Here is a 27,941-nt window from a genome sequence, read left to right as displayed (position 1 = left end):
TAAATGAGTAGTAGACTACTTGAACATGATATGCACTCAAATGACGGCTCCAGTTACATCAGTAGCCTAATCTATTTTGCATGGAGCCACCTCATGGGGCAGCATGTTGAGATCACATGACCAGCCAAAAATACCTCAAGTTAGCATCAGCTAGCTAGTTAGCGAGCCAGTTAGCATCAGCTAACTATATTTTTAAAATAGGCTCTTATAATGATTTTCAGCATGGTCATTAATATTCAGATTTATATTTATTTTGGCTTGTCTTTTTAATTTTAAGCTAGAACTGCTTGTACTTTGATTTAGCTGTAAATGTATAAAGCAAATTGCTTTGGCAGAGTGGGGTCATTTTACCCCACCCTTGTTAAAAATCTAATAACATGAAAACTCTGGACATTTTTCATACTTGGTTTGTAATTTATGTCATTGTCACTGAACCCTATGATAACTAATCTAGACACATTTAACTTGTTTCACAGAAAAAAATGACACAGTCCTTAAAGGGATAGTTCAACCAAAAATGAAAATTCTGTCATCCTTTACTCACTCTTAAGTTGTTCAAAACCTGTATGAGTTTCTTTTTTTCTGTTGAACACAAAAGAAGATATTTAAAAAAAATGTTGGAAACCAAACAGTTGATGGACCCCATTGACTTCCATAGTATTTTGTTTCCATACTATGGAGGTCAATGGGGTCCATCAACTGTTTGGCTACCCATAGTCTTCAAAATATCTTCCTTTGTGTTCAGCAGAACAAAGAAATTCATACAGGTTTGGAACAACTTGAGGGTGAGTAATTTTTTTCCCCACTCTACCCTACTCATTTTGTCTCGATAAACCCATGTTATATGACAGTTTTGCCTGCTGAATAGATTACTTTGCACTGCACATTTCTTCAAAGGCATCGGTAATAAAAGGTTGCTGCATAAAAGTCTTAACATGACCACCATATTGGCCAGTGCTAATGCATAAAGTGCAGTAGGGATGTGTCTGAAGCCTAAATCCGAATTCGGAAAGGCATGGAAAATGAATCGTGCATTCTACGGAGCCCCTAAAAGGGGGTTAGAAGTTAGACTTGCTGTGGTAGTCGGTTACATTACAGTACAGATTTCACTTATCACACGAAGAGAGTAAGGAGAGATGACTGAAAGGACGATGTCAGATGATTTGGTGTGCAACAGATCCATTGACAAATGTCTTGTAAAATGTGCGCTCAGTACCGCCACTCCCTATACACAGAGTGCGCGTGATTGCAAATTGGAAAGTGAAAGTAAAAAGCGAGCGCGCATTCAAAAGCGATTTCAATAACTCCGTGTTGCCCGCAAATTATATACAATATAATTACCCAACTATATAATTGCGAGAGAACGCAAAACCATTGAAATATATATATTTTCCTCCCATTTCATATTTTTTCCCCTTCATCATGTCCCTTTAGGGATTCCGTAATGCGTCATTTCCTTTCCGAATTCGCCATGATTGAATATGCCAAAGAGAAATGGAAGAAAGTTTAGTTCTGGCTACAGATTTGTTCAGGATGTCAACATTTATGGACACGTTTAGCTTAAAGGTTGCGTTATTGGCCTAAACATGTTGTTTCAACCTATGTAGCTGTTGCTATGAACAACATTTAATCGAGAAAGTATTATCCTGCATTGTAAAGCTGGATTTTTTTCTCTTTTTCTGCGTATTTCTGAGCTGCTAAAACTAAACCCTCACTGACTGTAACAAATAATGACAGTGAGTTTATTAAGATAAGGTGGTCTGGCGTCCTAAACCTCAGACAATGATGTGGATTTAATACTGGACAACAATAAAACACAGAACTACCATATCAAGAAGGGAGGGTACATGATTGCAGGTTCGGAGACAGGCATCCAAGCACTCGTAGTGGTACTTTAATTGTGCCTCATGCTGCAGTGTTAAATGTGCTTTTAGTGTTTCTCTGGATCAATGTGACAGATAAAGTAGCAACGTATCTATAGAAACCCTCTCAGAGCGAAGCCTATCACGCACATAGCAGTAAAGTACATACAGTGAAATACACTCTCACACATGCTTTCAAACATTCATAGAAAGCCATCAAAGCTTTTCACTGCTTTTTCTTGTTGCTAATTGTCAGTTTCTGCTTCTGCAGGTGCTCTTCGGTCCATTAAGAGTTTGATTGAGCCGCCATTATGGCTCAGAGTGCTATTATTAGCTATGGGGAACCAGAGGTCCAGGGGTCAGAAAGTAAAAGTCCTGCCATATGTTTATTCCTCCCTGATTTCACTAATTAGTTCTATCTCCTGGCTGAAAAACTGTGCTAATTAGTTGTGATTGGTGATTTCCAGGTGATTGGAACACAATACTGAGGAGGACTTTTACTTTCTGAACCTGGACTTTACACCTCTGGGGGAAACTGGGCATGCACATACACACACATACGCCTATGCGTACACTGTTTCTCTCACATGCTCAAATATTCATGAGCTGGGGCCTGAAATCCCTCAGCTTCCCCCATGCACTGCATGGTTAGCTTTAACACACACACACACACTCGCGCATACACAAACCCTTACCCAGCTGACAAAAATATGTTCAAAGAACATTTTGAGATTGTTCCTGTTAAGTTATGGAAACATTATGTCCTCAGAACGTTCAAAATGTCCCATGTTTTTTCTTGTTTGAAAACAAAAATGAAAAAGTAATGTTTAAAAAACGTTATATGAACTAAAATGTTTCATGAACGATGTACAAATAACGTTTTCGTGCTAACGTTTTGAGGACTTCATTAAGACCAGATAACTATGAAGAAACATTTGATTAACATTACTGGAAGAATGTTTGTTAATGACTTTAAGAGAACCTGGGAAAATGCAGACAAAGTCTTTCCTCCTCTCATGGACGCAAGCCCAATTACGCATATTCTCTTGAAGGCATTCAAATGCACTCACACAAAGACTCTTTCTCTCTCTTTCCCTCTTTCACACTCTGGCTATGGTGAGGTTCTTGTTTCTTCCCTCCCTCTCCCTCTCTCTCTCTCGCTCTCTCTTTTTCTCTCTCTCTCTCTCTCTCTCTCTCTCTCTCTCTCTCTCTTCCTGTCTTTCATGTTGGTTTGGGCTGTAGTTGGCTCTGTCTTTAGCATTCTCCCTTTTTAAACAAACAGAGGGAGGTCTATTTATAGGCTGAGTGAGAGCGAGACATAGCTCAGTCTTTTTACAGTAGCCAAGTCAGTGAGCTTACAGCTCTTTAAAAAAGCTGGAAAAAGATCTGTCTACATGGTGAGCTGCTCAACACAACACAAATCCCATAACTCTGATTGCACCATCAGTAACATCACTCACACATGTCAATATGTCCAGCGTAATCCACTTCTGACGGTCTCTCTCCCCCTAGTTGTCGCTCTCTCTCTCTTTCTCTCTGTCTGCCTGTCTAATATGCTGAGGGAAAAGGCCTAAACGAGGAGGAATGCTGGAGTGTACTGTCTGTCTGCATTCACAGAGTCACTCGGGCATGAGAGAGAGACCGAGCGAGATCAACAAACAGTGCAGGGTGAATGTGAAAAGAGCATTCCTTCTGTCACTTTCAGCCAAAGGCGGTCAGCATACAAGGACCACTCGAATAGAGCGCGACACCATTTCTCCATCGAGAAATTGATTTTTATAAACCTTTCAAGACAGACCTACCTAGAATTTTGAGGTTGGTAAATGGTGGCACAAAAGTCAATGTGATTTCAGCTTCATTTTTAATGAATTTAATTTTTTGTATTTGTATTTATTTATTTATAAAGCACCTTCCAGGCTACACAGTAACTCCAAACTGCTGTACAATGCAAATAATATATATATAAAGTAAATACAACAAAAAATGACAACAGAACAACAACCAATACAACACCCATTAAAATAATGAAGTAAAATGTGAGAGAGAACAGGTGTATGACTTTAGAGTAGATGGTACTTAAAGATATTTAAAGTTGGGGAAGATCTAACAACGAAGGGCAGTTTATTCCATAATCTTGGACCAGTGACAGCGAAAGCACGATCACCCTTCAATTGGGGAATAGTTAACAGGAGCTTATTTGAGGATCTAAGCCTTACTTTTGAATTATAAGGCTTAATAAGCTCAACTAAGTATTCTGGAGCTGTGCCATATTAATTGTTTATAGAAAAATTCTGTTGTTTACTCAGCTTCATGTCATTTCAAAATCCAAGCCTGTACTTTATTCAGTCCAGAAGATTACTTTCTCTGTATTGACAACTACACTGAGACATTTTCTTTTTTACAATATCTTCTATTCCAGAAGAAAGAAAGTCATACAGGTTTGGAATGACTTGAGGTTGAGTAAATGATGACAGATTTTTTTATTTTTAGGTAAACTGTCCCTTTCATTGCTAGTAACTACCCATAATTCTCCACCAATCAGATAAGTCGCTGTTACCATGGAAATGCGAGTCCTGCCAAAAAAGCTCAGCAGTGGCCTACTCCCTGCAAGCACTGCTAATGACATAATTGACCCTGCGTCCCAATGTGTGTGTGTAGTATCCATTTTAAATAGTATGTGAGATTAGAATAAGTCTCAAAGCATAGTATGTTGAAAAGAGTATGCAAAAATCCCCAGATGGTCTACTATTTTTGAAGTGTGGATCCTTACACACTAACGGCTAATATTGTCCACAACCTATTGCGCTTTGGAGGAGGATTCAGTTCAAAACTACAAACATGAATAAAAAGTGTTAAAGAACTATTAAAATGGTGAATGTGGGCGACTGATGGTTAAGTAGAGAGGTACTCAAACATTTAACCTGATAAAAAAATATTTATTTCATGTTATCTGTGTAATATTTCATCTGCAACAACAATATGAACTTTTATAAAGATCCGTTTGGCCATTAACTTTTAAATGCATCATTATGCAAAAATATGAGGATAGATCCCTGCATGAAAGACCCACAACTGGCAGATCATCGTGCTACTTATTTTCTCTCCAATACAGTAGGAAATGAAATTAAATGAAATGTGGATCATGTTAATTGTGAGAAAATGATTGACAGGCTAGTTTACGGTGACAGAATGCATGTAAATATGACAGAGCTCCCATTAAATTCGTAAATTTAGTATGCTATACTGAATTCAGCCACACCCATAAAACAAAATTTGTCTTTGTCACTTCGAAAGATTGTGTGGTTGTTTTGGTCTGTTGCTTAGAACTCAGTATTGAAGAATTTTTCTAATATCTGTGGCTAAAATGAATAAGGAAAATATTTCCAAAATCAAAGGTGCTGAAATACGGGCAATCACTCTTGCATTCTGTTAAAAGAGAGAGCAGGTCCTCCATTTATCTCATTCTGTTTTTCTGCTGTCATGTGTTGGCAAGACACTCACATTGTCAATGTGTCTGATATTAACACATTTAACACACAAACAAAAATGGAGAAGGCAAGATTCAGTGTAAAAAATAAATAAATCAAAATTAGCAGATGAAGCAAAAGAAATATTGAAAATAAATGTATGTTGAGATGTGTATTCTGACACATACTGTAAAATTTCTATTTAGCTTTAATTTAAGTTTTTCATCTAATATAGGCTTTAGACAGCAAGATATCTTGCTAGGTTTTGAAATCTCATCATTACCTTCTTCAAACTGTGGTCTGCCTTGGGTCCATTATGATGTTATTTCCTACTGTAATTTTAGCGCAGGGTGATGGGCTGATGTACTTGTTATTGTAGATTTAACAGTCACAGGGTTCATCGTCAATTTTCATTAATCCTCTTAAGAGTCGGCTGATTTCACAGAGAGAGCAGATGTTTACAGCTGTGTCTCAGAGGGTTGTGTGGGGTTCACCAGTCTGAATGTCACTACATGTTCAAACTTCCTGCTCTTTCTCTCAGTCCAGTGGGAATCAGATTTACAGGAAAAAGAATCAACTTTCATGTTGATTCTCTGCATAGATTCTTTTTCAGCTCTCTCCTTTGCCTAATATCTTTGTGTAGGGCTGTGTCTTGGTCTATTGTCTTTTTTTGTTTTTTCTATTTTTGAGTGCAGATGCACAAATTGTCTAAAACTCCATGAGTATCTACATATCTAAATGTAGTAAACCTCTAACCCCTGAACATGGCTGAGTCTACTGTGTCTGTATAGGCAAAACTGAGGGGCTTTATGTGCGTCTATGTGCTTTAAAGGGGTGGTTGATTGATTTAACTTTTCTAACTTTAGTTAGTTAGTAATGTTGCTGTTTGAGTATAAACAACATCTGCAAAGTAACGCTCAAAGTTCAAAGCAAAGGAAGATATTTGCTTTTAAAGAAATCATTTTTTAAGGACTGCAACAAACGGCTGGTAGGGACTACACGACATTCCTCCCGGGTTAGTGACATCACTAACCCTAAAATTTACATAATCCCCGCCCCCGGGAACACGCAGTCCATGTTGAGAAGACGAAGAGTTGTTGTAGTAGAGCACATTTGTGAGTCTGCTCAAGCTGTCGCATCGGTCTTTTCACATGCAATACAGTATGAAGCACAAATGCAATAGCATGTCACTCTGAAGGCATCTTACAACAGTTCCCACACAAGTGATTTTATAGATTATCATGACAGAATATGCTAATTAAAGACTTGAAGATAGTTAACTCCACATCAGCAACATAAATTCATCAACTAACCATTCAGAAAAGTACTGTTCTATGTCTCTTCTTGAGTCTCTCCATCATTGTCCGTAACGATTATCTTAAAACTTAACATATAATATTATCTTGAAACCACATTTTTTTTCTGGCAAGTTGATTATATATATTGATTATCATTTACTGCTGTATTTTGAAAGGAACTAAAGTATGGTCATTGGTCATATAATTTTTTCCCTGGAAAATATTTTGGGTCTGAATATGTGTTTACTACAACAAAACTCTGTTCTGAATTTGTATCTTTGAATGCATATTATCATACGAACAAACATCCTACAGTTGCACTGATCTCTAAACACACTCTAAGTCTCCAAACACACGGTTTCACAGACAGAGCTTAGATTAAGCTAGGCTTAGGCCTTAGTTCAATTAGGACGTTTAAGTAGCTTTTTTAAACGTGCCTTAGAAAAAAAAACATAACTGTTGTGCATCTTGAGACAAAACAATGGCACTGACATATTTTAAGATATTTAAGATAAGTTAAAACAGCTCAAACATGCATTTTAGTCTGTGACTAGGCTTAAGCCTTGTCTGTTAAACCGGGCATTAGTATATTAATATAGTGTTTTGTGTGCATCAGCAGAAAAATGCACTCATTCTTGAACCAATAATGGAAACAAACATAATTGAAAAATAATTTCAATCCAGACAGATATGGATTTCCATTACTAATAACATTTGTTGTCTCTCTCTTTCTCTAGATGACTCTCTGTCTGACATGTTTATGAAGTCATCACCAGGAGAGGGTGATCTGTACACCTCTCTTCTGTCCTCAAAGTCCTCCTCCAATCCTTTTAATGATGGTGCCTCTCTCTTCTCCTCTGAGGGCAACCGTTCTCCACCTGCTCCTACTGGAACCGACTCTGGAATCGGCATGACCCCGGGTGACCCCTCAGACCACCAGACAACCCTGCAGGGCTCACACAAGACTGACCATTACAGCTACATGGACATGGGGGATGATCTCTGTGATTTTGGTAGTGTGGGCAAAGCCAAAAACAAGCAGCAGCCTCCAATGTCTGGCTACGGAGATGACGAAGATGATGATGACGAAGACGAAGATGACATCCAGGACTTAAAGTCTAAGATTCATGAAAAGGAAAGTAAGGAATCCAGCCATGACCCCTTCGATCTGGGTCACTATTTGGAGAAGAGCCCTCTTGGATCTGAAGAAACAAAGGTGAAGAACAGTCAGGGATCGGCCGGCGGGCAGCATGCGTTTCCATACGTGGAGGATCCTTCGGACGAAGAGATGGCAGATTTCCGATCATACCGTAGGATGGAAACGCCACAGAGTGCCAGTCCTGTAAAGATCACCGTGACAACAGAATCCCACTCTGCTACGATCCAGCCAGTGAGAGTGTCTCCACAAGGGGGCATGTTCGAGAGAGAGAGCGTGCTCAGTTTTGGTCAGCAGGGTCTTCCCACTGTAACACTGTCAGAACCAGAAGACGACAGCGCAGCCTCGTCAGCTAACCACTCCCCTAACCACTCCCCTACAGGTAGATCCCTCCCACTTGTGATTGAGAATTGAATTGAATTGAGAATGCTCTTTATTTTAAATCCATTTCTGTAATTTAAGTGAATTTAAATAGGGGTAGCAAACCGGATGTAGACATGATGCAGAATTAACTGAATTCATGTAACCAATTTTTAACTAGAAAAGCAAAGTTAAGTTAAGCCTAGTTATCAGGTAGTTTGAATTTGAAGGTAGTTATGGGCAGTATATACGAAAAAATGTAATAAGAGATGGTCAATCAACTGAATAGGAGGTGCAACCAAAAATCAAAAGTTCATCCCAATTGAAGAAAAGGTGCAACACTTGGGTAGGGTAGGGTAGGGAAGGTAGGCAATTTCGTAGAGGCTAGCAATAGCAATATAGCTCTGAAAGCATCCCACTCTCCCTTCAGAGTGTCTGTAAAGCCACGCCTCCTCCAAACACAGGTCATGCACAGCCAGAGAAGATTCTGCAAAGCGCCATGAGAGACTGCGATAAATTACCTCATGTCTCAAAACATATACCAGTACAATAAAGGTTTTTTTAGTCGCTTTGGTACTATTTTCACAAGTAAGGTGTACATTTTCAAAACGCTTAGTACAAAAATCCAAACTGATCACGCTTGTAACACAGCTAGTCTTTCTTTCACAGTGTTTGTAATAGTGTCTATTCAATGTGTTATCAAAAGGTGTGATGAAGTATGACACTGCCATGAGGTTTTGTGCTAGAACAGAGTTTACTGGCAATATGTTCTCACTGTATACCATATGACTGAATCTGTACTGTAGTTGACCTTTACAGATGAAGGGGGAGTTACAGTAATGTGGCAGCCTCTTCCATGGTAATCTGGCATATATACTGTTATGTAAAACGCTGTATTTGATGCCATCTGTCTCCCTTGATGCATCTCTGATCAATCTGATGTTACACACACAGTCATTGACTGTTTCCTCTCCCTTGTACTCTATCCTGCTCTATGTTCACAAATGGCACATTTCTTTCTCTCTCTCTCTCTCTCTCTCTCTCTCTCTCTCTCTCTCACACACACACACACACACACACACACACAAACACACATTCATGTGCACACACTTTGAACATAGTGGTGGTCACTTATGTAAAAAGAATTCATTACATTTGGTTATAGAAATCACATTACATATACAGTTATATAGAAACTGTCTATAGAATCAATATCTATAGCAATCTATAGGTGTTCAAAATGATGATTAATTATTAAGTTCAGTTGGATTAGCCTAAATAATAGACAAACATATTAAACTGAACGAGAAGAGATGCAAATCAAAAGTTTGATAGTAAGAGCATTATGAAAGGTAGTTACTGTGAATTAAACATTTATATATATATATGAAACACTCATTTTTTTGTTGTGAAAATGATACTTTGTGATTTTGTGTATTGTACTAACACAATTGAAAAGTGCTAAAATGTTTGAAAAAAGTGCACTTTTGATGATCTGTTGTGATATTAACACTAAGAGTTTTGAGAATGCACAACTTACTTGTGAAAATAGTACCAAAGCGAATAAAAAAAAAAAACTGTAAAACTGAATGTAACCAGTTCGGACTGCTGCAGACTCATTTTGGCGTTGATAGTGTTGCCAGAGAAATTCATAAATCCGACTCTGAGGACATGACCGCTCCGGGTAGAACTTAGAGTAATTACGGTTACGACATGGCGTGAACGCAGCATAAGCTCGTTGTTTTGATTCAGGAGGAATTGTAAAAGGCGGCCTCTGTTTGTTTGCGGCGTTCGATGACTGTCTCTCTACAACTCTGCATAGCCTTTCAGAACGCGCCGTTGACGTCAGATGTCTGCATGAGCAGGGTGTGCGGAGGTATGGAAATAAGTCTGGTAAATGCATAAATGTAAATACATATGTTGACAGGCAGGTAGGACATCGACACGTCGTGATTGCACAAACATTTTTTGGTCCTGAGACTTCCACAGAAGATATATGTACATGTTTTAAAATGAAGACCACTTCTATTATTGATTGCTATCAGGAAGTGAAGAAGGTTTCATCCAGAATAACAAAAAGTGTTTATGAAAAATTGCCAACTCTGTCGAGGCCTTCAACAGACATAGTAATGGAGAGTATGGCCCTGTCCCAATTGGCACACTTCATATGCACTTTCGGTCTTGTGGACTTACAATGACTTTTTCCCGACAATCAAAGCGGCGTTACGTAACGAAAGTGCAGACTCAGAGGAAGACTGTAAGTGCTTAGGGTGCCATTTGGGACAGGGCCTATGACAGACAGACAGACAGATAGATAGATAGATAGATAGATAGATAGATAGATAGATAGAGTGAAATACAATCAATTCACATACATTTAATCTTCAAATTCAGAGTCATGAGTTATAAGTGAGACATTTCTTCAATTGTGATTTCTATATTTTGCATAATTATTTATACAAATATATATTGTATTTATTTAGTTAGTTGACAAAACTGTTTTTAAACAAGTTTATTTCTCATAATTGCTACAAATTACTTTATCTCAATAATATTTTTGTACTCTGAGGCAGAAATGGTGGGTATTAGAGGCAGAAAAAACACTCATCTGGAGTGTTATGGTCTTGCCTCTAATTAATTTTTTTGGGCATATTTTAAAATTATAATATATATTATATTTGTTCCGTCATATTTTAGTCTTTCTTAAATTCGTACATTTTGTTACTTTCCTCAATCCTCTTTTTCAGGTCGTGAGTCTCCATCTGATGTGCTGTTCCAGCCTGCAGGAATGAAGTCTGTGAGCTCCACCCAAGATTCCAGCAGCATCAGCTCTCATCCCAATCTTCCTGCAGCCCAGGACATCAAGAGTTCAGCCAAACCCTCATCCCCGTGGGATCAAGACCTTCATGGCAGTGAAGACGAGTCTGGAGATTCAGAAATTGAGCAAGTGGCTGAAGATTCTGATTCGCCGATACACGACTTGACATCAAAGACCCCACCCACAAAAGACGGATTCAGTCCAGCAAGCAACCCATTTGAGCAGACCAGCTACACATCTGCCACTGACAAAGCTAGTAACCCATTTGACAAGCCACAACCCAACAAGGTCAGTGTTAGTAACCCATTTGAGCTATCTGGGGGAACCAAGGTGGGCTTTGGTCAATCCAGCAACCCTCCACTTTATAGTCTGTTACGAGAGGAAAGGGAGGCGGAGCTCGACAGCGACCTGCTAATCGAATCAGCTTCTGAAGAAAGTCCCAAGAGGGAGCAGGAATATTCTGCCCCAAAACCTCCTGAAACATCATCTCCCCTGACCACAGGCGTCACATCCTCGAAGCCCATCACAACCTCCTCCCCTTCGGCCTCTCCCTTCACCGACCCCCCAGCCAACACCCTGAGAGAAACAGAGAAAGAAAAAGAGAAGGAAAAGGAGAAAGCAGTGCCTGTTGAGAAGCCCAAGCCGCAACCAGAGGACAGCTGGTCCACCAAACCCAGGCCTGCAGTAATGGGAACGTCTACAGTGACTCCGGAGCAGAACTCCGGTCAGGAGAAGGAGAATAAAAGCAAAAGCAGTGTTGTGAGTTCTACCACCGAGAAGGAGGCTGATCTGTCCTTGTTACTCCATAGCTTCAGCAGACAGAAAGGTAAGATGCTCTGCGCCTATTCTTCCTCCAAGCAGTGTTGTTTTATTATCATTTAAATAATATAATGATATTAAATTGGTAATGATAAGGATGCATGCATAATTAATAGTTTAATGTACAAAATATTTGTGGACACTAATTTTTTTCACTTAGTAGGTACAGGTATGACACTAAATTCATTTCAGATCCTAACATTGCTTTATAACCAAGGGTGCTTTTAGAACAATTGATTAAAATGCTAAAAACAACACACGAAAAAAAACACTACACAACTTAAAACAATCATAATTACAGCATAAATGCCAGAGAAAATATATTTGCCAATATGGGGGTCCTTTGAATATTGTGTTGTGACAATGGGAGACCTTGGAGTCAAAAAGGTTGAGAACTTGAGATCCATTACTCTGTAGTATTGAAGGTTTGGAAGCCAGCTAACATTAGCGCTGTGACACAGAGAACATCCACTGATGCCTGACAGCTGTGATGAGAGGTGGTGAGTGTCATGAACTGATGAAGTGATGATGTAGGAGTACCAGCTCATCTCCTGTTTATCACCAAATGCCATCTCTAAACACATTCATTACAAAAAAACTATTTTTGAATAGATCCTATGATGCAGTATATCACCATAACAGTTTACACGAGAGGTAGTTTACTTAATTAATGTATTTAATAGCATAAGATAATTCGCATAATCTTTTTCATTATCGAAAACAGTCATGCCAGACAAAAGAGTTGTGAATGTGAGTTCGCAGTCTGTATTGAATGCAATGCAATCAAATAAACATGAACCGCTAAATAATGTAGTCTGATTGACAAACAAAGGACTCTTATAAGCCGACTCTTTTTAGTAAATCAAACACATACAGTAGGACGTGGTCATCCGGCCAATGTATTGCCCACTCCCTAAAATGATTGACTCTTATGTGCTTGTTCTTTCAAAGAATAGTTCAAAAAGGTGAGTTATAGTCTAAATTAATCTGAAATTCTGTATTGTACTTATATTTACAGCATTAGAGACATTTTCTGTAATATATGCAACCAAAATGAACCTTAATTTTTATTGTATTGAACCCAAAATATTCATTTAAATCATGGGTTCCTGGATTCCCTGTGCAATTCATCTCACTGATCTGATTCTTTATCACCAACTCTTTGAATGTGTAGCAATACTAGATAATTCTACAGTGCTCAGAGGATGCAATGTTGAGGAGATTATTGTCACATCTGGTGTTTTCCATAAAAGAGTAAATAGAAAAGCCTGCTTATGTTGCAAGGACTAATTTGATTTCAAAAGCACAAAAAAATGCAGTCTTTTTATAAGGCATTAAGGAACATCACACATTTGTGTAACAGCCTGTCTACTAAGATGCCTTAATCTATTATTTTGAAGGCAGCATAGGTCAACGATTCGATGCATATAAACTAGAATAAATAAATTCCCATTTTCCATCCATAAATATGCATTGTAGCCTTTAAATGCTTGTTTATAACTAAAGCTTGCTTGAATTTATTTATTGTTTATGTCTAGATCATTAGATATGACAACGTGGTCATTTGAAAGCGATATGAAACCAGTTTCAATGTGAAATGCCTTGTTTGTGAAGTCATTGACTGACCAGGCACAGCCACAGACTGGGTCGATTGAGTCTGAATTAGGGGATAATCTCCCTCTAGTGGTGGGTTTAAACAACTGCACTGTGGCTTATTTACATAACTTCTCAATAACAAAGAGCCAGCAGAAAAGCATTCTTAACTATCATCAATTCTTGTCATATTGTTAAGACTAATTAATAAAATTGCAAGCCTTCATTTGGATATTTATGACAGGAGTGATATTCTGTTAGGTTTATGAACTTGTTGACTCCAGAACCAGAACACACATCTCTAAACATGCTCATCTCTGGAGTCAGTCCACCTCTCAGTGTTTGCGTGAACCTGAGAGCCATGCAATCGTGACGGCGGTGGGAGGAATGAACATTAGAACAAATTAATGTGTTTTGGATTAAAGTTGTTCTCTCGAGAAAAGCAGACTTTCTAGCTTGTTGTATTTTATATAGTATTTTTATATAACTCTCTTGTAAAATGGGGGCAGTACATGCACATATGATGATACAAGCACGTTTTTCTTCATCATTTTGACGGAAGAAACAGCAGTTGATATTATATATGAATTAATTTGCTACGTTGTTTCATTTATTCCTTATATTAAAGGTATAATATATTAGGTTGTATAACATACTTGTGTATATCTGATGTTGTGAATTGCGTTTACACACACACACACACACACACACACACACACACACACACACAGACATGTTCCATTAATTGTCTGGTGAGTGAAACTGAAGGTTCTGGAATGTTGGAAAAAGAGGTCAACGCCTTTTCTGCAGCTCTCCCGTAGATCCCCTGCAGAGGGCGGTAGAGACTGCAGTTTTATGTAACAAAGCTTTATTTTTTTTCTTAATTGAAATACTTTATTTGAACATTACCAACAGATCGCTCTATAGTGGTGAAGTATATCGTCATGTGAATAAGCGGGGTGTTTTTAATGTGGTGATATTAAACTATTACACTGCAATTCTGACTGAGACAATCTGGATCAGCAGATCAGCCTGTTGCCATAGTAACACGGGAGGCAGGGAGCTTAAGCTGTTACCCTGGTGAGCGCTTTGTGGGAAGATGCTATGGGAAACAGAAGACGATGATGAAAATGAATAAAACTGAAATCGTCGAATACCAGACCTTCTGGAAACATTCATTTTTTGTTTCAATGTTGTAATGAATATGTAGCTCTATTATTATTTGTAACTCAGTCTGTAATGACTTATATTTTCACACTTAGCCTGCAATGTTCTAAGTATGGAAGCTTGTTTCTGCAAAGGAATTGTGAGTTTTAAAGTCAGAATTGCGGGATATAAACTAAACTCGCAATTACTTTTTTTATATATTTTTTTATTCAGTGGCGGAAACAAAGCTTCAGACCTTATTCACAACAGCGCCATCTTTGATTTTTAACTGGAATGAAAGCGAGGCTGTGAGGGATAGTCTTACCGTGTTTTCAATGGCATCTGCTTTAAAAAGCTGTATAAAGCTCCCAGATCACCTACGTTTTCTGGAACTTTCACTAAAGTTATTTGTCTACTGAAATTTCTACATGGATCTAACTACGGTTGCAGACGCTCAGTCAATTTGCTCTCGAGTGTTCATGGGCCTGCTTTCAGTGCTTTGCCCGTTCCAATATGGTGGACGGCTTACGTATAGCGGCCCATAGAAACAGCCACTACGTATATATCATATATATTTATGTGTCTATCCCGTTAAAATTCAAAACGGGCGCTGCTGTGAATAAGGTCTATATGAGCTGTGGAAAATCATATTAAGTGATCTAGGAGCTTTTTACAGCGGATGCCATTGAAAACATGGCAAGTCTATCCCTCACAGCCTCGCTTTCATACATGTCATGGCGCTGCTCTGAAAAAATGTTCTATAGGTTAAGTCTTAATGCAATAAAATAATAACTGTTTGTGGATACCAAGAAATAAATAACCCATCAGACTCCACCCATTTTTAGTCGACAACAATGCCACTGAGGTCACATGACCATATGTTTATGGATGAGCTTTGTTGGGTAGGGTGGGGCCTCTTTGATCTGAATCCCCCCCATCTCGCCCCGGGCGCTGCATATGGTACGATCCGCTCTCTGCGGTGGAGGAGGTTGCAGTGTTTACCGTTTCATCCAGCAGAGCGCCACCTCTCCTTCTCCTTCTCCTTCTCTTTCTCTGCCTGTTTCATTACTGAGTAGCTGTAGCGTCCCTCTCCCCTGCTCTCTTCTCTCTTTTCTGGCCGTTCATGCCGTTCGGACGTGTGAGATAGTGGGTCTCGGGAATACACAAGATCAGCGAGAGGGAAAAAAGAAAGACGACAGCAGCGAGAGAAGCGACAGAGGAGGGGAAGACATGGATAAAGGGAAGTGCACCTGGAGCAGCTGGAGAGGACAGGGTACAGATTTCGCGTTTGTCTGTGTAAAACTGCATTTTATGGTGTTTATCTTACAACACCATGTTTGATTTGCGTATGTTATGCCATGAATTTGTGTGTGTTTTAGTTTTTGCGTTTTACATGAAGCTTCAGCTTCCTCTCAGTCTTTGCGCTGGTGGGACAAAGAGAGGAGAGGCATCTGTTTTGGGATGAGGGCTGGCAGGTGGTCTGTCTGCTTCATAGTAATGCTGATATGGAAACCCTGCTGTGTCGTTAGATTAGGCTCCGGGTGCCATGGTACAGAGTTCAGGCTGTTTTTATATTCAATCGCTGTTACAGCAAGGCTAGATGAGGCTGTCGCTATAGCAACCAGGTCACACCCATCCTGATTACGTCATTGTCTTCAACAAGCATCCATGATACCTTAAGAAGGAAAAAAATACCTAGAGAAGGAAGACATTGAACAAATTGTTGATACATTTTGTGTATTGTATTCAATTATTGTGTATTGTATTCAAGACATGCCATCTCTATTTTTTGCATTGATACAAAAAATACCTAGAGAATGAAATGAAGAGTAGGAGATTGCAAAAAAAGAGAAAGACGTGATCTTTTTAAAAGAGAAAAAAAACAGAAAACGCTCTCTAGGCTGTTCCAGTAGAATGGCAGGCACATTTTAAATGTCCATTCAGATAAAGGTAGTGCAGACATGGCATTTATAGATACTTCATTGTGTGAATGTTAGCAGTCTGTGTTTGTAAAGCTACAGTATTTGTGTACGATTGTGTTTAAAGCTGAAATTGTTGTCTGTAACTAGATGGAAAAATTCAGCGTTATAGTTGGCCTGATAACATTCTCAGTATTAGGTGTTCTGAATGGTTTCTGCTATGGCGTCTCTATGGCGTTTTAGTCATATATATATATATATATATATATATATATATATATATATATATATATATATATATATATATATATAGCAGCTTTCATTGGCCAAGGACCGCCCCAGATGCCATCTGACTGACATGCATAGCAACCAATCACAGTTCATTTTGTTCTGTGTCATGTTTAGGGGTGTGAAAATGTAACGTTGATGTCCCTACAGTAACAGACCGATGTGTAAAACTATTGGACGTATTTTAAAGAGTTGATGCCACGAACTTTACATACTTCACATACTTTTGAAAATCTAGCGTTTAGTTGACCCTGATAAGCGCTCATTGCCACAGTTGTAAACACAACGGCTTGCTTCTTCCAAAAGGGGGTTTGGCTTCACGACAGCCTTGTTTCCCGGCGGGCCGTTAAAGAACGTGACACACACGTCTCCCGGAAATCCTGTAGAATTCAACCAATCAGATGACAACTTCGAAAGTCCTAAAGAGTTTCCAATTTTGTGTGCCATATGTATTAGATGGTCAGCCAGTGGTTCGTGGGCGTGACGTCTGAGGCTGAGACTAGGTCACAATACGTAAGCCGTCCGCCATATTGGAACGGTCAAACATTCGAGAGCAAGTTGATTGAGCGTCTGCGACCGTAGTTAGATGCATCTATGAATATCTATATTTGCAATAGTCTTCAGCAAATGATTTAGCTAAACTAACACAATACAACAAGATAAAGGCGTCAGCTAACACAACATTAAAAAGTTACCATAGTAGAAGTAAAAACATTAAAAAGTACCATAGTTAAAACCTGTAATATTGATTTAATGCATTTAAAAACACAAACCAACACACTCTCACCTGTGAAAGGTTATTCTATTTCTTCGGGAAATTCAATGTTGTCGCATCATTTAGTCTTACTGTGAGTGACGACATGCTGACTGTTCCAAGATGCAGAGGGTCGAATGTGGAATCTACGCATACATATCTATGGTTGTAGTTAGTTGCTAAGTGGTTGGTCACTGGCAAAAGTAAAGAAGAAAAAAATGAGTCCATCCTTGTTGTCCCTAGACATATGCAGAGCCCTTTTTAATGTATGTTTACAACTACAATACATAGTTAGGTCATTAATCTGTTTCTACCTTTATGTACGGAAACAATTTAGAAATTCTACTCATGGTCATTTCACAACAAAAACATGAGTCGTGCCCCAAATGACATACTATACACTATAAACTTATACTATGCACCATTTACTCAGTTGTCTTATCTATAAATTTAATGAGGAAATGTGTGACAGTTGTGTGCGTGAAGTGTCCAACATTCCACACATTTTGGGATGCACTTATGCATATTTTCTCTTCACTCTTAATCACATTTTCTCTATATTTACATCTATGACATCACTATTTTCCCTGCAGGAGCATATGACATCACTATGCAATCATTTCTTGTTTTTGATGATTCATATTGAACTCAGACCCCTCTAAATACATTCTCATGCACACAGAAAGAAAACATTCAGTGCTGTATTTTTAAAACCACTCACAGACCTGAAGCTGATGTTTCTGTTTTATTTGAACTCATTTATATACATTCGTCTGTAGTTAGAGGCTTAATTAAATCAAAGCAAGTAAATAATTAATAGCTTATTAATGGATTTCTTCTGATTACACATTTACACCTAACAAAACCACTGCTGAAGTTTAGTTTTGTTTAGTAGACGTTTAAATGGAAATGTGTACACAATGCATTTGTTACAGTATCTTTATTTAGTTGTGTTTATCTGTACATATAGCGGCATCTCTGAAAATCCAGTACAATAATAATAATGGGATATTGGTCAAGAGTAGTAAGGAATCAGATAAATATCTCTGTTTTTCTTCCTCAAATAAGCTTGACCCATCCCTTCCCTCTCGCACGATATGTGTAACAAATAAATGAAACATTAGGAACATAATATTCCCTCTAGATTTAAATTATTGTTTAGAGATGCACCGATTACAATTTTCTGGGCCGATTCCGATTTGCGATTTTTCATTAAGTTTGACCTGCCGATACCGATTTTAGCCGATTCCGATTTCATTTTTTCTAACCACTTTACAGCACACACAAATATTTATTTTATATCTTTTCTGTAATAGAACATTTTACAATTTGCATAGTTCACACACATCTAAAGTGCAGTGTTATGGAAGAACCATTTCCTTTTCACATTCAATATCCAATATTTTTTATATATATTTAACAAACTAAACGTCTGTATGAAAACAGGGAATGGCAATAAAATAATATATAAATAAAAAATAAAATAATATAGCCTTGCAGTATAAAGATATTTCTCAAAGCACACACACACAGGCCTATTGCAATCACTTGTACAAACTGAATAATAAAACAAGTTTAAATGGGTACATTTTCTATAAATATTAGTCTTCGTTTTCTATTCTGACATAGCCTACTCTAGTTCTTGTTAAAACACGCAAAGTCTGTGCATTTTGGGCACTTTTTTGGTGAAACCCTATTTAGGCTATTTTGTCCATCAAAAGTGTGCTTTCCCTTTAATTGAGCGTGAGCAGTGCAGCAAATGGACTCGGCGCCGAAACACGCGCTTCACTGCTCGCGACGCTCCTGCTTGACGCTCACGCGCTGCTCCTGCTCCCGTTGTGAATGCACTCATTGATTAACATGCACGCCGAAAAAAAATACGCGCTTGCGGTCTGAACGGACGTAATTCACGAGGTTTTCTACATGTGTGTACCGTGTGCACGTGTGATGCTGATGTTGCGCGATGTTAATCATGCGGCGCCCGAGTGCATTTGACCGGCATAAAATCGGCATTTGTCAGACTGACCGGCCGGCGGTCGCCGGTCACGGCCGATCACGTGAAAATCGGCCAATTCCGGTCACCAGCCGATCAATCGGTGCATCTCTATTAGGAACATAATATTCCCTCTAGATTTAAATTATTGTTTTATCGTTTGGTGGGGCAGCACATCCTGTCCACTTGGATTCCGTTCCCCGTTTAGCTCTGGAATTGCATGATTGTGTGTGTGCAACTCTCTTGATTCTAACATATTACACATCTTGGCTTGCAGAAAATTGGATAGTTTTTGCAGTTCTTTTATTCAGATGAGGAGCCCAGTATACTGTATGAGTACCAGGATTGTGATCCGCCTGGGTCACCTATTTTTGAGATTTATGTGTCAGCAGCCCAGATCATTAACCAATAAGCTACCACCAACCCTAATTAAAACTTAAACTGGCACAAAAATGTGACAAAAACAGCATCGTTGGTGTGGATTCAGTGAAGACTGAGCCTCTGCTACTTTTTTTTAAAGGGACTGTTCAACCAAAAATGTTATCATCATCATTTACTCACCCTCATGTCATTCCAAACCTGCTTGACTTTCTTCTTTGGTGGATAAATTGAGGTATTGTGAAAAATGTCTCTGTGTTTTTTGTACAGTGGAAGAAAACAGTAATTAAAACAGTTTGATTACCAGCATTCTTCAAAATATATTATTTTATGTTCTGCAGAAAAAAAGAAAGTCATATAGGCGACAGCATAAGGCAATGATGACATCATTTTCAATATTTAACTTTTCTGGCAGGGTGAACAAAGACGAACACACTGAGTGTAGCCTCAGGCCAAATAAAATATACATACAATATTAAAAAGGTAGGGAATAAAGTGTCTAATGGGAATATTTTGTGGTAACTCGCCATGCTTGGGCATTGTGAAGGTCAGAAGTGCAGAGAAGAGTTTAGGAGGTCACACGTGCTCCCTTTCTGGTCCGGGATGTGTTTCACAGCTTGGCATACTAGCTTAGCATAGTGTTAACTGATTAAGAAAACCTGTTTTGATTCGCTAAAAAAAGATATCCAGATGTTCAGCCATTTTGAATGAACATTCAGGCTTTCAGTCCCAATAGTGTGCATCAGTGCCTGCCCACTTTCTCAGCCGCCTTGGTGTTTTAGAAGTATTTTTCCCATTAATTTAGCCCATGGGGACTTTAAAAAAAAACTCTTTAAGAGTTTTTAGCTATGAATTAAACCAATCAGCTACGAGGTGAATCACAGAAAGACAAATGCTTTACTGAGATAAATAACTACAGTCCCATGGAGCATTGTGAATGACATAATTGAAATAAATACGATGGAGACATATAAAACTATTGATTTAAAGATGTCTATTATGTAAATTATATATATTTTACATTTATTGCGCACACACACATATATATAGCAGATGAGCATAACCGATTATGTCCTATTTTTCTTCTACTCAATAACATTAAGATATTTAAATAGAATAAAATGGCATCAATAAAAGAACTAGCTAGGTTAGCTGATTACCTTAAATAGATAGTCCATAGATATTGCCGTCAGTTCGTACTGCCATTAACACTTTCTCCGACAAGTAGATGCAAGACCTGTTTTCCTGTTAGTTCATGAGACATTCACCATAAAGCCTATGTACTTTTTCACAATGAATTCTGCTATTGAACATGATTAATTAAAAAAAATAAGTTAAAATAATGTGGGCTGATGGATGGCCTCAACAAAAGCATATGCCATCGCTTAATAACCTCGTATCTCACAGTAGGCCTGTCTTTTTTAAGTTATTGAAATCAGTTCCCCTATGGAGAAAAATAAATGAGATTTTTACTTCCAGAACTCCACAGTAGCACTCAGACTTTTCATTTAGGAAGTGAATAGTTGTATACAATGTCGGCCTGGGTGCCAAGCTCTCAGATGCTATAATTACACTCCGACATTTAAACACCAGCACACATGCACACAATTACTCCCCACCACCACCTTCGTATTTTAAGCTGGCCCCCTAAGCAATGTGTGTAAGGGAAACTGGAACACTGTATCTATAGCAACTGCTGCTGCCCTCTTTCTTTCTTTTCACACACACACACACACATACTGGATGAAACAAGATGGATTAATTGGGTTCTATGATGGGTCACACATAATTCTGTTTTCGATTGTGTTTTTGTTCAATCTGAGCTATTTGTCACCCGGTATGCTGTGTGTGTGTTTATGTGTGTGTGTGTGTGTGTGTGACTGTCTGTCTGTCTGTCTGTCTGTCCATTATTAGCCAATGGTAGTATGAGCAGGCCCCCCTCCCTCTCATTCCCTGCCTTTCTCTCTCTCCTTTTGTGTGCGTTCCCACTCACTGTCTCTCTCTCTCTTTTTCTTGCTGTCTGCAGTCATGGGTGGTTCAGGTCAGTATCTCTCTCTGTCTTCTGTTAGTTTTGGTGTTTTGACATCAGAAACCAGGGGCCTCTGTGACAGTATTGATTTATGAGTCTATAGTGATGGAGTTAACTATAGATGTCACTGGTTTTGATGGATAAGTGAATTCTGTGGTGCTGTAGTGTTCATATTATAGAGCCAATGTTAAGTCACCTAACTACTGTATATTCTTAAACACTAATATTATATTAGTCTACATTAGTTAGTCAATGTTTAACGGTGTGTGTGAAGAGAGAGAGTGTGAGCGTTGCTGTTTTTAGTCTTGTTCTATTTAAAGAGGTGGTTAATAGAAGGATTTGTCAGAGTAGGAAAGTGTATCATTATCAAGGGTTGTATTTGAAGTTGTTTGTTGTTTAACATTATTATTGATGAGAAATAATCAGAATTAAAAAACAATTGATAGTGTATCCAACTCAGTCAAATCTGAAGTCTGCACTTCATCTTGGAGAAAATCATTTGGAAAAATCTCGAGATAAAAATGGCCGATATTTCTGCCCTCCTCTAAGCTCTGCAGGGCTAAATTTAGCCCAGTGGGACCAATGGGAGACTCACGCAAGGGGACTACAGATGTCGTGCACATGCTAGAGTGTGACAGACCAGCTTCAGTGAGTGTGTGTAACAGTTTCTTCCAAAGCTGCATCCAAAAGTGTAAAAATACAGGTGTAAAAAAAAAAAAAGAAAAAACATCAGCTACAGGGATCTCTCGGTTGCTGCAGAGACTGAAGAGATGATTCAGAGATCTCAATATGCTGGTTCGCATGGCAACAAGTTACCAATTCTACTTGCTTCAGCTTTTCAGGGATTCAGTTTTTCCTCCAGTAGCCAGAGAAGAAAGACCTTGGTCTTCTTAGATACCTGCTTGAAACCGGTCCATTATCTCACAAGCTTGCATTAAACCTGCTTGGTTATGAAGTATCATAATAATTTAAAAGTCTAATTTTAATAATTAAAATCATACAAGTATGCAAAGAAGTGTACATTTTCTTTGATCAAACGAATGGGTCATAGCTTTTATTATATACAATACTATTCAAAAGTTTGGGGTCAGTAAGATTTAAGAAATTAATACTTTTATTCGGCTAGGATGCATTCAGTTGATTAAAACTGACTGTAAAGACATTTATGTTACAAAAGATTTCTATTTCAAATAAATACTTAAACTTTCTATTAATTAAAGAATCCTAAAAGAGTTTATCACAGTTTCCACAAAACTATTAAGCAGTACAACCCTTTTCAACATTGATAATAATAAAAAAATGTTTCTTGAGCAGCAAATCAGCATATAGAATAATTTCTGAAGGATCATGTGACACTGAAGACTGGAGTAATGATGCTGGAAATACAGCTTCCCATAACAGCAATAAATTACATTTTATAAAAATAAAAAACAGATATTTTCATTATATTTTTTCACAATATTACTGTTTATGATCAAATAAATGCAGCCTTGATGAGCATAAGACACATTAAAAATTCTTACAGACCTAAAACTATAACGGTAGTGTATGTGTACTTAAGCATAGCCAGAATGCTATATTGAACAATCAGCATACAGGACTTTAACCAACCCCGCATCCAAATATGACTACTAAATATTATATGAAAAGCAGTATGTCAAATTAGTAGTGCAGGACGTTAGTTGTCATCAAATGTAAAATAGCAGATATAAGCTCCAGAATAGTTTCCGTGGAACAGTGTGTTTTCCGACCCATAATGAATATTATATTTGGTCAGCGAGTGTGCTTGGTTTTAATCTGTTCAGTGTATGCTCAAAGACTTTCCAAATTATTTTGTACTTGGAAGATGACAGACATGCAGTGAAGAGAACGATGAGACTGATTTGTAGGTTTGCATGTGGAGGATTGTGTGATGTCTGGGCTGGTAACCAAAAGATTTGAACCCTGCTATTGGTGGTCCTTGAGCAGGACACTTAACATTAGATTGCTTCAAGGGGGATTACTCTTGTAACTTAAGATGGATAAGTCAGTGATGTTGCAAACAGAAATTCAACTCTTTTAATAGAGTGACAGTTATTTCACCATAGATTTGGTTTTGCCTTTTATCTGTGTCATTTTACATGGTTATACTTTACCATATGCAAACTAATGGTGGCCTACAAGTGTACAACCTTCATGCTCCTCTTCATTTCACTGTTATACCTCTTAAATTGAAGTTAATACAGTGAAGGCATATAGCTCAATATATTACAGCACTTCTGATAACATGACTATTTGCACTGCATGTGTCTTAGCTAACATAAATAATTAACCCAGAAGAGTGTGTGTGCACACAGATGGTTAGGGTTAGATACGTTGACAACAGGTGCTGTGAGAGGTAGACAGGTGTGAACTGATAGCCTCAAGGTTACACATTTGCAAGATATGCAGAATTTCTACTCTACTGTAGTACTATCTCTATTTATATGGAAAATGTAAAAGAAAAAAATAATAATAATGGAAATGTATTGATCAGAAAGTGTATCTAGAATGGGACTCGTATTATTCGTATTTAAATGCAAAGTAGAACGTCTCACAAAACATTTCCGCCTAATTCACAACACATCCATACACCCACGAGTTTCTCAACCTACTGCTAATGAATTTATAGTGTTGTAAATGAGCAACCATGTGCCTGAGGTTAATATTTGCATAAAACACAGCCATAGAAGGGCTTTTCTGCACAACCTTTTGTTACTCTCAGCGTCTCTAAAAACATGCTTTTATCAGAGAGCATGTGCAGAGAGACCCTCGAGCAATGCCAGTTGTGCCATCCTCAAAACCAGTTCAAACACAGTAAACCGTTTACAGACTCAGATTAGCTAGCTGTAACTGAGTTTTCATGCAGAGGAACCTTGCAGCTCGAGCTATAATGCACCTTTTACTGTATATGAAGAAATATATTTAAGTAATAAATATATAAAATTGTATCTCTTAACACATTTCTAAAGCCACTCAAGAGTATATAATTTTTGCACACGTGCGGTTTGTGTAAATTTAGATACATTTTTCTACAAGTAATTGATGAATCATGATTTGTTTGTGAAAACATTCGTATGCAGATTTCACACAAATGTTAATTTCATTCAGTAGTAATGAGCTAATTGCCAATTCTGTTGACAACTTGACACTAATACATAGTGATAAGCATAACACAAATACTAAACTTCTGCTAATTTGAGAGATGTCTACATAACCATGTTTTACAGGGCATAATTTCTGTACTAAAATATAACAAGTGCAGAGAAACTTGCATCCTGTGAATGTGTAGACGTGATGATGACCAGTCAGGCGCATGCTGTAATATTTGTGCACAAAAGTACATAAGAACTGACCAGTGGATTGAACTCTTGTTTTAATTGTTTTAATCACTCTTCTACTTGTTTTTCTCCCTCTGTCTCTTCAGTGGTAGATCTGCTACACTGGCGGGATCTGAAGCAGTCTGGACTGGTGTTCGGCAGCGTGCTGCTGCTGCTGTTCTCTTTAACCCAGTTCAGTGTGGTGAGCGTTATAGCGTATCTCGCTCTGGCTGTCCTCTCCGCTACCGTCAGCTTCCGAATCTACAAATCAGTCCTGCAGGCAGTGCAAAAAACCGACGAGGGCCACCCCTTCAAGTTAGTCCAGTTTGTCGTCTTCATTTGTGCGTATTAAGCACTGAACATGTTCATCCATTCTCATGGCTTCTCTCTTTTTCAGGGCCTATCTGGAGGTGGAGATCGCTCTCTCTGCAGATCAGATCAGTAAGTATGTGGATAAGACTCAGCTGTACATCAACACCACCATGAAGGAGCTTCGCAGGCTGTTTCTGGTTCAGGATCTGGTCGACTCCATTAAGGTGAAAACGGCTATTAACATTTCATTTACGAATATTACATTACCAAATTTTCGATGATACTATTGCAATTTCAATTTGAATGCCAAACTCGAGATAATCTTTAGTATTAAAGGAATGGTTCACTTAAAAATGAAAATTCTGTCATCAAAAAGAAGATATTTTGAAGAATGTCAGTAACCAAACAGTTGATGTACCAAATGTACCAGTTGATGTTCAAAATATCTTCCTTTCTGTTCAACAAGAAATTCATACAGGTTTGAAACAACTTGAGGGTGAGTAAATGATGACAGAATTTTCATTTTTAAGTGAACTGTTCCTTTAAAGGCACACTCACTAATTTTGCTTCACAGCCGTCTTTATACTGACACCTATTGGCATGGATGTAGTATTACACAAAAGGTTTCAGTTACAAGATGCCTTGGTAGAAATAACCTATGTGCAAGCATATTTGTTAAAGGGGTCATATGATGGTTCTAAAAAGAACATTATTTTGTGTATTTGGTTTAATGCAATGTCTTTACGTGGTTTTAGGTTAAAAAAAGTCATTATTTTACACATACCGTACATTGTTGTTGCCCCTCTATGCCCCACCTTTCTGAAACGCTTTTCAAATTCCTAAAACATTAAAATATACTTACAAGCTGTGTCTGTGAGTTAGAAGCGCCAGAATGTACTTGCAAATATGGAATTGGTCTCTCCCAGGTTTTGAAAACAGTCCTCTGAAAAATGCGCAGCACACAGTCGAATATTTTGGTTGTACTGTTCTGGAACAGTGTTGTAAATAAAGCTGTTTTCTAATTGTGTCGTCTTTTGGAAGGCCAAACAAAGTAGTTTGGCTTTCGCAACGGAAAACACAGCGTCTTCACGACATGACGGCAACGACGGCAACAATAACACAGCGAGAATAAAAGTTACACCTTCTTTCTTTGCGTATACATTTGGACGGTGTTATGAAACTCTGAAACTCTCGTGTTTGAACGAAACGTTTTAGGGGGCGTGGTTAAGCCTTAACTTTTACAAAGAATATATCTTTGCGTTTGAGACTTTGAGCTTTGTAACTCTGCAGATCTTGTAAATGCACAAACCGCTACATAACACACTAAAGAAAAAGGAAAACAAGAAATCGCTTCATATGACCCCTTTAGACACCAAAAGTGGCCAATCATTTTTGAGGTAGATTTCAACGGGTTATGTGATCTCAAAGATGAGTGGCACCCACCAAATTTAGAGCGAAAGAGCTGTTTTAGGCCACTGATATGACTGCAGTCTTCCATCTCATGTATAGTAGGTGTGTATCATTTTAAAGATATTTAAGTACTATCCATTTTGTTAGACAGTGGAAAAAGTTAGTGAGTATTAAAAGATTCAGTAAAAGCATCCAATGAAAACAGCTGTACATTTGTCTGTGTTTAGTTTGCAGTGTTGATGTGGTTGTTGACGTATGTTGGAGCTCTGTTTAATGGCCTGACCCTGCTGATTCTGGGTAAGAATACAACACAAACATACACATAATATTTTTACAATTTAAAATAACTGTTTTCTATTTTAAAATAATACATTTTAAAGTGTTGGCAAAGCTGAATTTTCAGCATCATTACTCCAGTCTTCAGTGTCACATGATCCTTCAGAAATCATTTCAATATGCTCATGTGCTGCTCAAGAAACATTTTTTTATTATTATCGATGTTGAAAACAGAATATTCGGAATAATATTTGTTAGGTTTCTTTGATTAATGGAAGTTCAAAAGAACGGCATTTATTTAAAATGGAAAACTTTTCTAACATTATAAATGTCTTCACTCTCAGTTTTGATTAATTTAAAGGGATACTCCACTTTTTTTGGAAATAGGCTCATTTTACAACTCCCCCAGAGTTAAACAGTTTTACCGTTTTCGAATCCATTCAGCCGAACTCCGGGTCTAGCGGTACCACTTTTAGCATAGCTTAGCATAGATCACTGAATCGGACAGGACCATTAGCATCTCTCTCAAAAAAATGACCAAAGAGTTTCGATATTTTTCCTATTTAAAACTTGACTCTTCTGTAGTTACTAAGACCGACGGAAAATGTAAAGTTGCGATTTTCTAGGCTGATATGGCTAGGAACTATACTCTCATTCCTGCGTAATAATCAAGAAACTTTGCTGCCGTACCATGAGTCCAGCAGGCGTAATGATATGACGCAGCA

At 38.1% G+C, this 27,941-nt stretch overlaps 1 protein-coding gene across 3 annotated transcripts in view; it reads left to right on the top strand.

The window, feature by feature from the left end:
• rtn1a (reticulon 1a) overlaps positions 1-27,941 on the top strand; it is a 31,091-nt gene that overhangs the window by 1,410 nt on the left and 1,740 nt on the right. The window contains exons 2-6 of one of the 3 annotated variants that reach the window (XM_084092314.1): positions 7,365-8,165; positions 10,891-11,787; positions 25,326-25,533; positions 25,616-25,754; positions 27,168-27,237. In XM_084092314.1, the coding sequence (XP_083948440.1) occupies positions 7,365-8,165; positions 10,891-11,787; positions 25,326-25,533; positions 25,616-25,754; positions 27,168-27,237 (2,115 nt within the window). Of the gene's footprint in view, positions 1-7,364; positions 8,166-10,890; positions 11,788-15,493; positions 15,793-21,843; positions 21,893-25,325; positions 25,534-25,615; positions 25,755-27,167; positions 27,238-27,941 lie in introns of those variants that run through there. The other 2 variants (XM_084092315.1, XM_084092316.1) reach the window with 2 other exon arrangements.

Source organism: Abramis brama (assembly GCF_963993115.1).
Source record: "Abramis brama genome assembly, chromosome: 19".
In the NCBI taxonomy this organism is placed as follows: domain Eukaryota; kingdom Metazoa; phylum Chordata; class Actinopteri; order Cypriniformes; family Leuciscidae; genus Abramis; species Abramis brama.
The sequence above is the reverse complement of the archived record's forward strand: the minus strand, read 5'-3'. Positions and strand labels throughout refer to the sequence as shown.